This window comes from Lepidochelys olivacea (genome assembly GCF_965140295.1).
Source record: "Lepidochelys olivacea isolate rLepOli2 genome assembly, chromosome: 21".
Lineage (NCBI taxonomy): Eukaryota > Metazoa > Chordata > Testudines > Cheloniidae > Lepidochelys > Lepidochelys olivacea.
In genome coordinates this window covers 10,815,983-10,831,373 of record NC_140431.1, presented here as the reverse complement: position 1 = coordinate 10,831,373, position 15,391 = coordinate 10,815,983, and the positions used below count along the sequence as shown (strand labels likewise).

The window sequence follows — 15,391 nt, the reverse complement described above, 5'->3', positions numbered from 1 at the left end:
AGCCTTCTGGGTGGCAAAACGGAATTCAGTCACAGCCCTGAAGACAACCTGGGTCAGTCTCTCACCACAAACCCCCTGAAAGCCACATCTCATAGTTACTATCTTGCATGTCCCAGATTCAAACCTCCATCAAAATTCATCAATATTGGCCCTTAATAATCTGCAGATGTCCCTGCTGCTTCATAGTAAGCCTAGCCCATGCTTGTCTGAGAAGAGACAAACCAAAGGAAGGGGCACGTAATGGTCGTACGGAGTATGACGAAGACACGTGGCTGGTTACAGGTGGGTTATCAGACATCTCTCTGCACCAGGTGCCCTCTCTCACTGAGTAAGTGGCAAGAATACTACCACCACCCAGTTCTTGTACAACTCTTTCCTTCTGAAGATCTCTAAGGGCTTCACAAAGAAGGGGTAAGTATCATTGTCCCCATTTTACAGGTGCAGATGAGAAGAGTGGCACAAAGGGGTCAAGCGAGTTTCCTGACACTGCAAAGCACGTCGCTGGCAAAACTGGGAAGAGAACCCAGGAGTTTCAGACTCCCAGTCACATGCCCTGTGGTCAAACCGTTACACTACGATTCCAAGGAGCTACCTGTTCACCATTAAGGTCATTGTAAAAGAGGCAGAGGAAAGGGTAGAGAACCATTCTGCACACTTTATTAAGGAAATGGCACCTCTCCAGACAGCCACAGTTCTCTTTCACTGGTAGAACCTTACCCACAGCTGAGCCCTGAACACCCCCTTTTCCCTGCCAATGCACACACAAACACACCTTCAGTGTAATCTTGGCATCCACCATTTCTATCTTCATGGGAATCACCTCAGGTACCATTTCGTCCTCGAGGAAGGGTCCGAGGTTGGTGAGGGAGGACATCAGGAGCTCTGCACAAGAGCTGTGGATCAGGATGTGAAGGAACCCATTCTGGACAGCGAGAGGTGAGTGCACAATGGCGCTCGGTCCTATTTCAAGTCGTAAGCACACTTCTGGCTGGGTCTGATTAGATTCTGTGGCTAAGAGCTTCTCTACGCTTGGATCCCCTAGAGGCACAGAAGAAAATCATAGCGGTGGAGGACTGGATGGTATCGGCCATAGGCTATAGGCCTTTAGGAGACATGCAGCCTACAAAGCCTTTCATTGCTCAGGCACTGGATGAAATCCAGTCCATGATAGTAGTGATCAGGAGTCCTGACTGGTGTTCAGTACAGATGTGAAATGAGTTTGAGTCCAATTTTCAAATGGACAAGTGTCCACATCACAGAATCCACCAACACAATTGGCCACCTCAGTGGCAGTCACGTGAGCCCCCAAATTCACCCCTCTGCTATGTCAGCTCCAGACCATTTCAGTGTTCTTGAGGACTCCACAGCACCTAAAATCTTACATGTATCAGGCAAAACTCCACTCTCTAATTAGGGACGTTTTCTACAAGACAAGAGGCTTTTGCATTCCAATTGAATGCTATGTAATTCTGTGACTTTATTATGCCCCCTAATGGCAAAAGGATGTATCGCTATCAAGGGGTATCACTAACACGGTAATTGCTACTCTTTCTTTCTTTCTTTCTTTCTTTCTAAAGATTTCTAAGCTTGAACTCAGTGCTGGTGAAACACCCCAGATTAAACACACACTGAGTCTGAAGATGTCCGTTTATCCACAGCACAGATAACAGCATCAGGAGCAGCAGTGCAAACTTCCCCACATAGCTTCTGTAAGCATTATTAATTATATGCATTACTGTAGCATCTAGGAACTCCAGTCAAGAGTCAGGTCCCAATTGCAGTAGGCACTGTAGAGACAAAGTCCCTACTCCAGAGAGCTTTTAGCCCAAGAGGTCACTATCTGACCTAGATGGAGCCACCTTTAGGCATGATGGAGAAGTTCAGTCTCCAAGGCCAATTCGATCCTTGGTTTCTCAGCTGAGGTTACCAACAAGGGGCCCCACTAGTGTTATAAAGCTGGAAGGGACCACAGCAATCATCTAGTCTGACCTGCATAACATAGGCCATAGGACTGCCTTGCATCGATTCCTGTTTGAACTAGAGCATGTCTTTTAGAAAAGCACCTCATCTTGATTTAAAACTTGCAAGTGCAGGAGAATCCACCACGACCCTTGGTAAATTGTTCCAATGATTAATTACACTCACTGTTAAAAATTTGCACCTTCTTTTAGTCTGAATTTGTGCCAATTTAAATACCATACAAAAGTCCAAGTGTAGTACATCAACACTATCACCATTATCAACCAAACTTGTAATCTCATAAAAAAAGATACCAGGTTAGTTTCACAAGATCTATTTTCCATAAAGCCATATTGATTGGCATTAATTACATTACTCTACTTTAATTCTTTCTTCATCAAGCCCTTTACCATCCACTCCATTATTTTGCCCAGGATCAATGGCTGACCTGTAATTACCCAGGTCAACCTGTTTACTCTTTTTAAATATTGGCAAAACATTAGATTTCTTTTAGTTCTCTGAAACTTCCCCAATGTTGGAAGACTTATTTAAAAAAATCAGCATTATAGTCCAGTGAGTTCCACTGCAGTTCTTTTAAAACTCTTGGATGCAAGTTATTTGAACCTGATGATTTTAAAATGTCTAGCTTTAATAACTGCTGTTTAAATATCCTCCTTAGTAACTGGTGGAATGGACAGTATTTCATCATCATATGGTGTAACTATATCATCTGTCTTTTTCCCAACTATAGAAAATACATTTATTGAATATTTTTCCTTTTATGCATTATTATTGACAATTTTTCCATATAGGAATGGACCAATAGCATTGTTAGGATTCTTTCTATTCCTAATATACTTGAAAAAGTCCTTATTGTCCTTAGCTCTGCTAGCTGTAGATTTCTTCTTGTGTCATTTTCCTTCCCTTATCAATTTTCTACAGTTCCTAGCTTCTGCTTTCTATTCATATATACATCTCCCCAATATATTTTATAGCTGCTTTCATTTCTCCTCTAAACCAGGTTGTTTTTTCAACCAATCTAGCCATCCCTGAGAGTGGAATTGTGACTTTTGCAGCATGTAGTGAAATGTTCTTAAAGACTTCCCAATTATCATTCACATATTTCTGTTTAAACTCTTGCTCCCAACTGATTTGTCTTATAATTGTTCTCAACATTGTGGAATTGGCTCTTTTAAAGCACAAGTATCTATCTATCACTGATTTAGACTTTGTTCTGTTTGGACATAAAAGCGTAATCAACTGTGGTGGAGGAAGCATGATGTGGCCACCTGTCCACTGGGAACTGAGATTGGATTGAGAGCCACCAAAACAGCCATGGAAACAACTTTTGGACACTGGATTTGAACCACTGAGACAGAGGCTCTCAATATTGTTAACATTTCACATACATTGGTACTGCACATGAACACTGAAAACAAAATTTATAGTTCATGGCTCCTTAATAACAGCCAGTGACTGACGCTCTGGTTTCAAAGCCAGCAGATCCAAAGGCCAGCATCTTACCCACACAGCTGCTTTGTAGATACTGCCACATTCCAATATTGCCCAACTGCTCTACAGTAACCTCCATAACTTGTACAGCAAGTGACAGATCATCACCTCTTGCCTCTATCCCGCAGTTCACCTCATTCATTTTCAGCACCAGAACAGAGACCTGAAACGGCAAGTCACAGTACCACTTGTCAAAATAGCTACATTACCCCCTTTGCAAGCTTCCTTTAAAGAAAGATTTTACGGAGAAGGAGGAAAGAAATCTGACCAGCTGAAGGCTAGGGTCTTCTCCACTCTGAGAAGCTGAGCTGTTCATGTCAGGCGTCCCTCTATCCTTATCTTCTGCCATTGGGCTCGCTCTGCTGCCTGCATCATGAAGGTCCTGAAGAAGTTGTCCCGGGGTGAGGGAATCCAGGCTAGGCTCTGAAAACAGATTATGAATACTCAGATTCAGTTCCACTTTGCCACCTTCCTGAAAACCATCAAAATCATCTTGGATTGATTTAATTTAAAGATAGGGAGCTCAAATGACACATTTATTGTAATCCCCAACACCACACTTTGCCCTTCTGCAGCACCTTTACAAATATTCCACCTACCTATGTACTTCTATAGCACTAATCACCGTAATATCCAAGTGCCTTAGAATTCTAACATGAATACAAAAGGATCACGCTGCTGTCCTTCTCGCCACCACATCCCCTTCTGAAACCCAGGAGGGCTGTCTCTTTTTGTTATATTTAAGTGTATTTATTTGGGGGAATGGTAGGCTGAAGAAGTGGGTTCTGAACATTGTGTTCTGCAGGTCCAGAGATTCATGGTCATTGTGATTCTTCCCAAGAGTGATATGTATAGTCACAGACCAGCTGCCCAGGGGCTGCCTCTTGCAATCAATCTCAAAGTTGGCACTCCCATTGTTCCAGAGGAACACACCCATTACAAGAAATTATGACCATGCAGAGTGAGGCACTCATGTAGTGTGGGTCCAGCCATGAAGGGCTTTGAAGAGAAGGACTTTATATATATCTTGATTTTAGTAAAGCTTTTGATACTGTCTTGCATAACCTTCTCATAAATAAACTAGGGAAATACTACTTAGATAGAGCTACTATAAGGTGGGTGCAAACCTGGTTGGAAAACCATTCCCAGAGAATAGTTATCAGTGGTTCGCAGTCATGCTGGAAGGGCATAACAAGTAGGGTCCCACAGGAATCGGTTCTGGGTCCGGTTCTGTTCAATATCTTCATCAATGAATTAGAGGATGGCATAGAGAGTACACTTATAAAGTTTGTGGACGATACCAAGCTGGGAGGGGTTGCAAGTGCTTTAGTGGATAGGATTAAAATTCAAAATGATCTGGACAAACTGGAGAAATGGTCTGAAGTAAATAGAATTAAATTCAATAAGGACAAATGCAAAGTCCTCTACTTAGGAATGAACAACCATTGGACACATACAAAATGGGCAATTGCCTAGGAAGGAGTACTGCGGAAAGGAACCTGGGGATCATAGTGGACCACAAGCTAAATATGAGTCAACAGTGTAACCCTGTTGCAAAAAAAGCAAACATCATTCTGGGATGTATTAGCAGGAGTGTTGTAAGCAAGACATGAGAAGTAATTCTTCTGCTCTACTCGGCGCTGATTAGGCCTCAACTGGAGACTTGTGTCCAGTTCTGGGAGAGACATTTCAGGAACGATGTGGACAAACTGGAGAAAGTCCAGAGAAGAGCAACAAAAATGATTAAAGGTCTAGAAAACATGACCTATGAGGGAAGATTGAAAAAATTGGGTTTGCTTAGTCTGGAGAAGAGAAGACTGAGAGGGGACATGATAACAGTTTTCAAGTACAAAAAAGGTTGTTAAAAGGAGGAGGGAGCAGAATTGTTCTTCTTAACCTCCGAGGATAGGACAAGAAGCAATGGGCTTAAATTGCAGCAAGGGAGGTTTAGGTTGGACATTAGGAAAAACTTCCGAACTGTCAGGTTGATTAAGCACTGGAATAATTTGCCTAGGGAGGTTGTGGAATCTCCATCATTCAAGATTTTTAAGAGCAGCTTAGACAAACACCTGTCAGAAATGGTCTAGATAATACTTAGTCCTGCTATGAGTGCAGGAGACTGGACGAGATGCCCTCTCGAGGTCCCGTCTGGTCCTATGATTAATTAATCAAGTCTCTTAACTTCCCTGTGAGGTAGGTAACTATCCCTCCCATTTTACAGATGAGGAAACAGAGGAAGTGACTAGTCCATAGTCATGCAACAAGACTGTGGCAGAGCTGGGAATAGAATCCAAATCACCAAAGTCCCAGTTCCATGTTTTAACCCCTCTCTAGAATTAACTCCACATTTTGAGTGTGCCAGTGACCATATCATACAGATACCAGTAAGGTTCTCTTAGCCTGCACTTGCCCTACAGCTTCTTTCATGGAGAAGGCATCTCAAAAAGCAGTATCGGAGAGATTCACACAGGGTGAACTGCCCAGGAGCGAGTGACCGACAGGATCAGTTAGAGACAGACATAGTGGGATCCCTAGTATAAATCACTCCATTAGCTACATCAGAGATCAATTTGGCTGTGTGAACTAATAATGGAAGAAAGCATACAGGCAGTTCTAGTTACCAGGGTCCATGAGCATCACGAAGCCATCACTGCTATCACTGTCCACAGACAGCCTGTCCTCAGGGCAGTTTCCGTCTAGGGAGGTGGCATCAAAGGAATGCTGGGATGCAGTCCTCTTCATGGAGAAGAAATGCATTCGGCGGCTGCTGCCGCCCACAGGGGTTGCTGCCCCCTCTTCAGCTTTAGTCACAGGCTCCCTACCAAAAACCCACAAAAACAGATAGCTTAGCCTCCAGGCACTAAATTAATTATCACAGTTACACTATTTCTATATTAAACAATACAATGTTATCAGCACAGCTTGTGGCTTCATTTAGAATGGTCAGGGATGGAATGGTGGGCAAAGCGGAGTGAAACAGAAAATTTAATCCTATTTATCCACAGCAGAGACAGTGACAGTGCAAGCTTCCTGCAATGCCCCATCCAGGCATCTCAGTCCCCTCCCGGAGGGGCCACCTCTGCAGGAGAGAGAAAACTCTTCAGTTCGTGCCTTCTCTGCTGTATCTACCAGCATGGGGACCTGTTATATTTAACCTAATAGTGGCTTGTGTGGACACCTGTCTACAGGGACTCAGACTGAGATCTACCCAGACATTTCACCAAGGCCACTCAACAGCCATCAGGTAACTAGGATTGAACTAGCAACCTGGAGATGAAACGCTCCAAGTCGCATTACCAACTCGCTGCACTATCCCAGCCACCCTAGTCCCCAGCTCTCTGTATTACCTCGTGAAGAACAATTAGCACGGGACCAGCTGTAGACACCAACTCACTAAGAACTGAACTGGGAATCACCAACACATCCCAAAGGCAGTTAAACACCTGTTGGTTGGTCAGAATTTTAGGTCATGGCCAACCTGGGCTGCACTGCACTGATAACAAAGAAGTGAAAGGTTCCTGTATCCCTTGAGCCATCCAGTCCTCAGCAGTCCTTACCCACTGACGAGTCTTAACTTCCTGCACCTCCTTCATATGGGGGACAGAGAGAAAGTCACAGGAATAGTGAGAAGGGAGAAGTGGGCTTACACTTTCAGGAGGGGATGGTTAGGAGTCTAACCATACAACACCTGATACATGTTAGTCACATCATTTATTGCACTACTAGAAGATGCTCAGATACTACCATGATAAGCGCAGTATAAGAACCTACATTGAATAGAACAAATATTGGATTTACCTACACTACCTGGAAGCATAGATTCAAATTTTTGCAGTAGCATCTACAATATACAACACAGTTTACTATGCACCAGTGTTTCAGATGAGACCTTAAGAACCAGGGTCCTGCCTTCTCTTAAACATTAGAATCATGAGATCTTTAAAAAAAGAATAGGGATTTGCCCAGGCATCCTTGACCAAAATTCCTTCCTACTATTGCACAGCAAACTGCCTGCTGCCCTCCACCCCAGAAGTGGCTACGTTACAGCAATGAAAGGTGCTAGAGACTATGGGAAGTATAGGATCTTGGATCCAAGCCACAAGCAAGAGGAAGGAAGCAGTCAGCCAACATTTTGCCCCCTTCCCAGAAAGTGAATGGCCTATAGTTTTCAAGTGTAGAGTCAGAGGGAAAGATGGACTTCTAAAGGGGAGAGGAAACGTGGATGTGTCACTGTTAAACTCCACCCCCACCTCAGCTTTGCTGTTGCTGTTCAGAAGGGTGAGAGGAGAAATCACTCACTTGGTTGGGGGTAGAGAGAGCATTTTCTCCACGGTAGAAGCCATCTTCTCCCGGCTCAGGCTGAAAGCATCTTTAGTTATAGACATGGCTTCCTTTGTGAGGTCCATGGTCACGTGCAGGGCTTCCTTAGTGGCATCCTTAGTCATATGCAGCGCGCTTGATAATTCTACCTCTAGGTTCTTCAAGGGGATGAGTTCTGCCTGCTCCTGGAGAAGGTCGTCTCCACTCTCTAATGGCAGTGCATCTGAGGACTGGCTGGAAGAAAGGGCAAGAGTGGTTTGAGGGTGGCTGCCGGGCTCGCTCAGTCTCTCTGTATCCAGGGCTTCTACGGCTTCATGTGCTTCCTCAACTGGGCCCCTCTCCGCCATGCTCTTGCTCTGTGGATCTGCTGGGTCAGCTGCTCCCAGAGCTCCATCACTCAAGGATCCAGGTAGTCTCTCTGGCAACACAGTCATGCTCACATCCGTGTTTTCAATCCCGCTGTCTTCCAGGACTTTTGAGGGGCTGCTCGATTCCTTCTTTGACCTGGCATCTGATTTAAGCTCCTTCTCTTCAGTAGCCAGCCCCTCCCTGCTGTCTGAGGGTGAGAGCTCAGATTCTATCAGGCTCGTTGTATCAGAGTCCATGGACCTGGGTTCCGAGCCAGAGCCTGGGATGGGATGCATCAGCAGGGCCATTTCAGCACTGTTGAACATGATGCCCATACATGCCGTCACGGGTTCTAACGAAGATCCAGTCAATTCCTGTGTATCTTGGGCCAATTGCACCTGCAGTGTCTGCAAAATCTCCTTCATCCTGAGCAGCACCAGGTATTGGTAGTGGTTGAGCCGCATTTTCACATGAGCGGTCGAGTACGCAAGCATGTGAATATCCGCAGAGGCTTCCATCTCTTGAGCATCCTCTCTGCCATCATCACAGTCACATTCTCCCAAGATGTCCTTTGCCTCCGGGACCTTATTAATGCTTTTCAGGTCCTGCTCAGTCTTTGATCTTTGGCAGAGCCCAGGCTCTCTGGTATGGTCCTGGTATTTGGCATGATTACTAAAACTAGCAGAAGGCTTGATTTTCAACTCTGAGGCAGCAGAGGCCTGCAGCTTGGACACCTGAGCTTGCTCCCATCTCTTGGGAAGGCAAGCCCAAATGGACAGGGGGAAAGGGTCAATAAAGTTAAGGGCTCTGCCCTTTGAACTCTCAGCCCCCTCAAAGTCCAGGGAGATCTGGGTGAAGTAAACAGACCACAGGTCTTCAGAAGCGGAGGTCCTCCAAGTTGAATGGGCAAAGCCAGTGCATTTCTGGGCTCTGGCTTCCACCTGATATGCATGGCGTAAGAAGAGGGTGTGGAGGATGCTGAAGTTGTCCTGAGACTTTGGGAACTGGGTGTAGGTGGAGTGGAAGAACTCTGAATTGGCAAATCTGCGAAAGATGTTCTGGAGGGCTGAGCAGCTGCAGTGAGGGTCGTAGCGCGAGTTGGTGGCAGTCATCTCCAAGGTGTGAATGGAGAGGGCGTTGGGACGGTCCCGGTGATCAGTTACTTTCTTCTCCACCGGGATACTAAGCTTCAGTGAGGGGGAATAAGTAAGAAGGGGAGAGATAAGCAGCCCATTCTATGAAAGTATATTGCACTCAGCACAGTGGTATCTGCGCTCTCTCTTAGCACATATTCTGAGAATGACATACATTCAGAACAACTGTTTTTTTAAAGTGTAATTTGTTCTGAAAGGTGAAAAGGTGCCAGCCCAATAGCACCAGTGACTGAAGTCCTTTATTTATTAACCACAGCTTGGGCACCAACAATGCAAGTTTATCCCATCCTGCTTCCACCCGTGTGCCCACATCTGGAAGGACCCACCTCTAGGGGAGAGAAGGGAATTTTGTCTCCAAGGCCCATTTGGGCCTAAGCCTGCTTTCCACGACTGCCAAGAACAAGGCTAGCCAGCGCCAAAAGCAGTTGGATTTCAGTGCTGTAGACATTTGTCCACTGGGCACTGTGTGAGACTCGCCAGCTCATTTTATATAGGCCAACAGCCATCAGACAGCAACAACTTTCAATTACTACTGCTTTAACCGTCTTCGAATTGGCAACCTAGATGAGAAAGACACAATATACTACTACACCCTTTAGCCATCCATTCCTCCTCTGAAGCACCAACTTTCCTGCTTGCTCCAGGCTGGCTCTAAGCATGTGTTCTTCCATCCACAGATCACAAATCTAAATTAGCAGCAGTAGGGGCCAGTCTAGAAAGGTGGAGTTTTCATTCTCCTCTCATTCTGGGCTGCCATTGTACCTTGGTCTCTCACTTTTACCTTCAAGAAAGGGAGCAGGAAACCACTGCAGACTAGAGCAGGAAGGAAGTGAATGGTACCTTCAGCCTAAAGCCATCCAGTCGGACATCAACATGCTCATCCAGCTTTCCCGAGTCCTCCAGCTTGTAGATGGCTTTGAACTGCTCCAGGCTGCGATAGAGATCTAGGAAGAAGAGATTCACCCAGAGCACGCTCACTGCATCCAGAGTAAACATCAGGCCATTCAGCTGCAGGTACAGGTTTGGGCAGGGAACTGGAGAGGATGAGAAAGGGGCAATGAATGATGACTCAAAGAAGCTGAAGTGGTTTGAGCATGGCTAGCTAAAGCCTTTAGAGAAAGCATTCACCACAGGCCAAGAACATTAGGGTGGCAGGGGAAGAGACCACACACAAACTACACTGTAATACTGTCCACTGGTAAGGCTGCCTCATATTCAAGGATCTTCAAGTGCTTTATGGACATTAATTAAGATGCACAACACCCCTGTGAGATGGATCCCTATATCAAAGGGAGAAACTGAGGCGCAAAGGCAAAGTGACTCAGCCAAGTTCACACAGTGAGTGAGTGGTAGATCCAGGCAGAGAACTCAGATTATCCTGATTCCTGCACTAGTGCAAAGAAAAGAACCAGGAGCCCAAGACTTGAACAGATAGAAACTGGGGTATATTTTCAGTAAGCACGTCGGCAAATTATTGTCACACAAATTTAATCCTCCCTCCTAGGGGGAATTTACCCAGGATTCCAGAAGAGTGCAAAAAATCAATATATACAAAGAGAGAGGAAACATGAGACTAAACAAGAACAGAGATGCAGAGAAACTGACTCCCTAAGTAGCTGTAAGGTGATTATGTATCAGGAGAGTTAAAGATGGGTTGGTTCCTTCGGAAGTTTACCAAGTGAGGCGCTAACCTTATTGCATTACCTGGAAATTCCTGATTGTCTGGGAAGTAATACTCTGTGAACTCGATATGAATTGCAGAGACCTGGTCTGGAAGGTTGAGGGATTTCCTGCTGCAGGAAAGCAAGGTGGAAGGTTTCTTACTCTGCTGACCAGCTGTGGAAACCTGAACAACAAAGACAAGTAGTTGCACTGGAGTCAGTTAGAAAAGTAACTGTTCATATAGCACCACCCTTTCCCACATTCATCCTCTCTCAAAGATTTATTCCTGAATCAAAGGGGCTCAGTTTACAAAATCAGAAAAATTGTCTTTCAAATGCTAGTCCCTCCAACTCAAACTGAGATCTGAAAATCCAGCTGGAAGCTTTGAATTTTCATGCCTCCTGCATCACCACCGATACAAGATGGGGCAAGGAGACGTTAATGGACAATTGTATGGATAGAGACCAGGTAGGTGGGTGAAGTAGTATTTTTTAGTGGACTAACTTCTGTTGGTTGAAGGGACAGAAGTTGGTCCAATAAAAGATATGGCCTCACCCACCATGTCTCGCTCAGATCCTGAGACCAACATGGCTACAACACTGCCAACAAATTCTATTAATGACATGAGGCAGAACAGAATCCATCTCACTCTCTCGAAACTCTGCAGGGTTTACAGGAGGGGAGTGTGTGTGTGTATATGTGTGTGAGTGTGTGTGAGAGAGAGAGAGAGACGGACAGTGTGTAAAGTTTTCTGAAGCATCTGGTATTGGTCACACTGTCAGAAACAGGATTCTGGACTAGATCAATCTTGGGTCTGATCCAGCCTGGCAATTCCTATGTTGCTGTCAGTGAAGACACTTACCAAGAAACCCTCTCCCAGCCTCACTAATTTCTCAAATACATAAAACATCATTTGCTCAGAGCTGGGCTAGGGTTTGATCAAGGTGTGGAGGGAAAGCCTCCCCAGCTTTGTAGTGTGGGCTTCAACAGAAACTCAGCAGTTTTGGCTGCAATTTGCTTTGAGTTTTGGGGTTCTTTTGAGCCTGTGTTTAGTTCAGCAGATATGAGCAATATCTAACAGAGACCTGCCAGGATCCATGAATGCTGCAGCTACAGATTCTTGTTTGGCTCTGGTTGCACACTAGGGTTTTCGTGGTTTGTGGTTTAACATGGTATCAGATGGAATTGTTCCAAAACTAAGATTGTAATCTGAACGATGGATGAGAGCCTCCTCCTGACCTGATGAATGTCTAGGTCATCCACTCGGACTACCATGCAGCTGGATCGGAGACGGTTCCACGAGGGGTGCCGTAGCGGCAGTAAGCTTGCAGGAGGTGCCAGTGTTTGGAAGCAGCCTTTCTCTGGGGGGCTTTTGTGAGGACTGGACAAAATGTCTGGGGGGGAAAAAAGTTAAAAATCACATCAGCCACAATTTAATTAATCTCCTTAGAAACCAGTTGGAGCTGTTAAACATCACACCCACAAGAGGTCTTTAGGAGGCACATGTGTTTATTGGTTAGAAATAATGGTCCCAGAGTTGGATACAAATGGGCAAGACTATGTAATGAAAGCCTATGGCTTTATGAGAAAAGAATACAGTCAAAGATCTGTGTACCCTGTGGCAAAATCAACCTAAATTCGGCAGCAAAGACTCAAGGATTCTGTGTCACTCAGACAGCTTCACATACATTCAAACATAGAGGGGTTTCCTGGACTAGCTATGAAAATGAATACCACAATCTGTCCAGAAGTCCCATGTGTCACTCATTTGAATATTAAGTTCATTGTATTTTACTCTGTCCCTATATTTGCAATTTTTCATGTGCCACAGATTTTTGTACTGATAATTCATTGCTGCATTGTACAAGTTGCCAGGGGCCAGAGCTGGAGGTCTGCTGGGGCATGATTGACCCATCATCTGCTTTTAGAGGAAGTAGCCCCTGTGGTAGGGGTGACTATCTTTTGCCCAAATCACTAGTAAGTAAGTCTGTTAATCTCTTTCATAAAGTGGATACAACTGAAGGAAAACCCCCAAATTAATCCAACAGTGCTACCTGGTTGCTTTTTGAAGGGGGACCTTGGAGTCTTAGTGGATCCAGCATTAATTTCTTCACAGTGCTTCTCCATCTTGCTTTGAAATTCATTCACCAGCTTCTTTGCCCACTCTCCCCGAGTCTCCATGGTCTCACAGTACTTCACCCAATGCTTGCAGGAGTCTCCTGCAGAACAAACAAACAAGGTGGCTTTTGAGAGGAGGTTCTTGTGGCTTGGATCAGCACCTGACCCCTTAGCACCCTTACTCACACGTGCACCTTTTAAATGCTCTCCTCCAACTGGGACCACCACTGACATCTGGCCATGGAATCCTGCATGTGACTCCCTGTTAAACAATGCAGGCTTCCCCATAGCACAGCTGCCCATGCCTTCAAGGGTTCCAGATTGAAGAGTTTCTTTGCAGGTGCCATTTCTCCTCTGTAAGACTACCACCATTTCCACTGTGAGGGGTCCTGAGTTACACACAACTGCTGCTGGGTTCCTCCTAGGCCTCATCCCTTACACTGAAGCCCTTTCAAGCTGACCAGCCTCATATAGGAACCAGATCCACAGCTTAGGCAACGGGAAAGGTGGGGGGATTTAACCTTATGACTTTATGACAGAGAGCAAAGTGTTCCCTTTCTTGTAGCCTGGTTCCTTTTCTCCTTAGGGGTAAGAGTGCCATTCAGCCATAAAGAAGTGAATTGGGTTAGCCCTGCAAAGAGAATTCAAGTCACAAGACCTCTCTGCACAACCTTCCTCAGTCTTACCTGCCTGCTTCAGCCCACAGTCTTGTAGCAACACGTTTCCTCATAATCTCTCTTTTTATCCCCTTCATGAATGAGGAAAGAACAAACTCCCCTTACCTGTCCAGTGGAAGGGATAATAGTCAAAAGCCATTCTCCTGAAGGTGAGCTGCATTGCACCTCCCATCACCCCATGCTTTGAGGAGCCTGTGGAAAGACAGAATAAAGAACATCTGCGTATCAGCTGGGCAAGCCAAGTCCTAACTGAGGGGAATTCAGAGCAACTTTGCATAACTCCCTGAGCCGCTACTGTACCAGCATCTCACTTCGGTGTTAGGGGGCACTGTACTGCAAGCAGTACCGGTACCTTCTTTTACACGAAACGTAAAATCTTGCTCATTAAAGGATTCCACCTCCCTTTTTACACCAGAAGATGTCAATCCTGGGGCCGCGGCTAAATTCTAATTAGAGTCATTGCTTTCTCTCTCTCTCTCTAAAATTCCCCCTGAGGTTTCAGTTGGCTATATAAAGTGGTGTTCTCCATGTGCTGTCCTGAATAGCTGGGAAAGAATTGATAAGCACTGCTGACTAGTTGCCACATTCCATTCCAGAGGTGACTGCATTTCTGTGATGCAGAGTAATCCCTGTATATATATATATGGTACAGTTTGCAAAGCACTTTGGGATTCCATGGTATGAAAGGGGCTATATAGAAGGATACCATTTTAAGGTAAGATGCAGCAGTGATTATACTTCCTTTTAGGTTTGGCAGCATCTCCTATGATCATCTAGGCCAGGAAACAGACAATGGAATGAAACTGACTAACCATTAGTGCCATCAAGAAAACTAGGGCACCGCACACAAAACTGCATAGCACCCCTGTGTCACTGGCAGTTACGGTTCTCACCACTGTAGCCAACAATATGGTAACAAAATAAAGAGGACAACGCAGCTTTGGGCTGCAAATGCTGAGGCTTTAAATCACAGGGTTTATTACCAGCCTGTTCTCTCTATATGGCTCTGATGAAAGTCCAGCTGGAATACTGTGTGTACTGCAGTTCCAGGCAATTCAGCAACAATAAAAGGAGACAAATTGGAGCAAGGTCAGAGAAAAGCAACAATAATTATCAGAGGGCGTTGAATTATGAGGAAAGATTTATAGAAATAAATATCTAGGGCTTGGCTAAGGGACAACCAAGATTGCGGGGGACTGGAAGAGGGGCTACTTCAACAGGGAGGGAGAGGAATCATGCAGTATGGCCCCCTGGGATAAACTAGGAGGAATGGGATTAAAATCAGGAAAGGCCAATTTTAAACTGAATTATTGGGAAAGCACTCCTGGCAGAGAGATCTGCTAGACTGGGGAATGGTCTTGCAAGGAAAGTGGGGGAAGCCCCATTGCCTAGCCCATTTAAAACTAGGCTAGCTAAACTACCAGAAAATAAATGGTAAGGAACAATCCTATACTGACCAAGTGAAATGAGCTATTAGACCATCTAATCTACCTCTTTGTTTGGTGACAGATTGTTCCCTATTGCGTATTCTCTAGTGCTTTGTCCAAGCCAGTGAGAGGACTTCCACTCCTCCCCCTAGGAAGCTACACCACATATGCAAGTCTCCTGGTACTTAGGACAGTGTCACCCCCACAAAGAGTG

The 15,391-nt window shown here is 45.1% G+C and overlaps 1 protein-coding gene across 1 annotated transcript in view; it reads right to left on the bottom strand.

Moving 5' to 3' along the window:
• Positions 1–15,391, bottom strand: part of BLTP3A (bridge-like lipid transfer protein family member 3A) — a 55,988-nt gene that overhangs the window by 6,057 nt on the left and 34,540 nt on the right. The window contains exons 9-18 of the mRNA XM_084611378.1: positions 13,856–13,942; positions 13,010–13,174; positions 12,195–12,349; positions 10,998–11,139; positions 10,134–10,327; positions 7,771–9,326; positions 6,093–6,289; positions 3,740–3,894; positions 3,484–3,634; positions 773–1,038 (exon numbers count right to left, since the gene is read on the bottom strand). Coding sequence (XP_084467504.1) covers positions 773–1,038; positions 3,484–3,634; positions 3,740–3,894; positions 6,093–6,289; positions 7,771–9,326; positions 10,134–10,327; positions 10,998–11,139; positions 12,195–12,349; positions 13,010–13,174; positions 13,856–13,942 — 3,068 coding nt within the window. The remainder of the gene's footprint in view (positions 1–772; positions 1,039–3,483; positions 3,635–3,739; positions 3,895–6,092; positions 6,290–7,770; positions 9,327–10,133; positions 10,328–10,997; positions 11,140–12,194; positions 12,350–13,009; positions 13,175–13,855; positions 13,943–15,391) is intronic.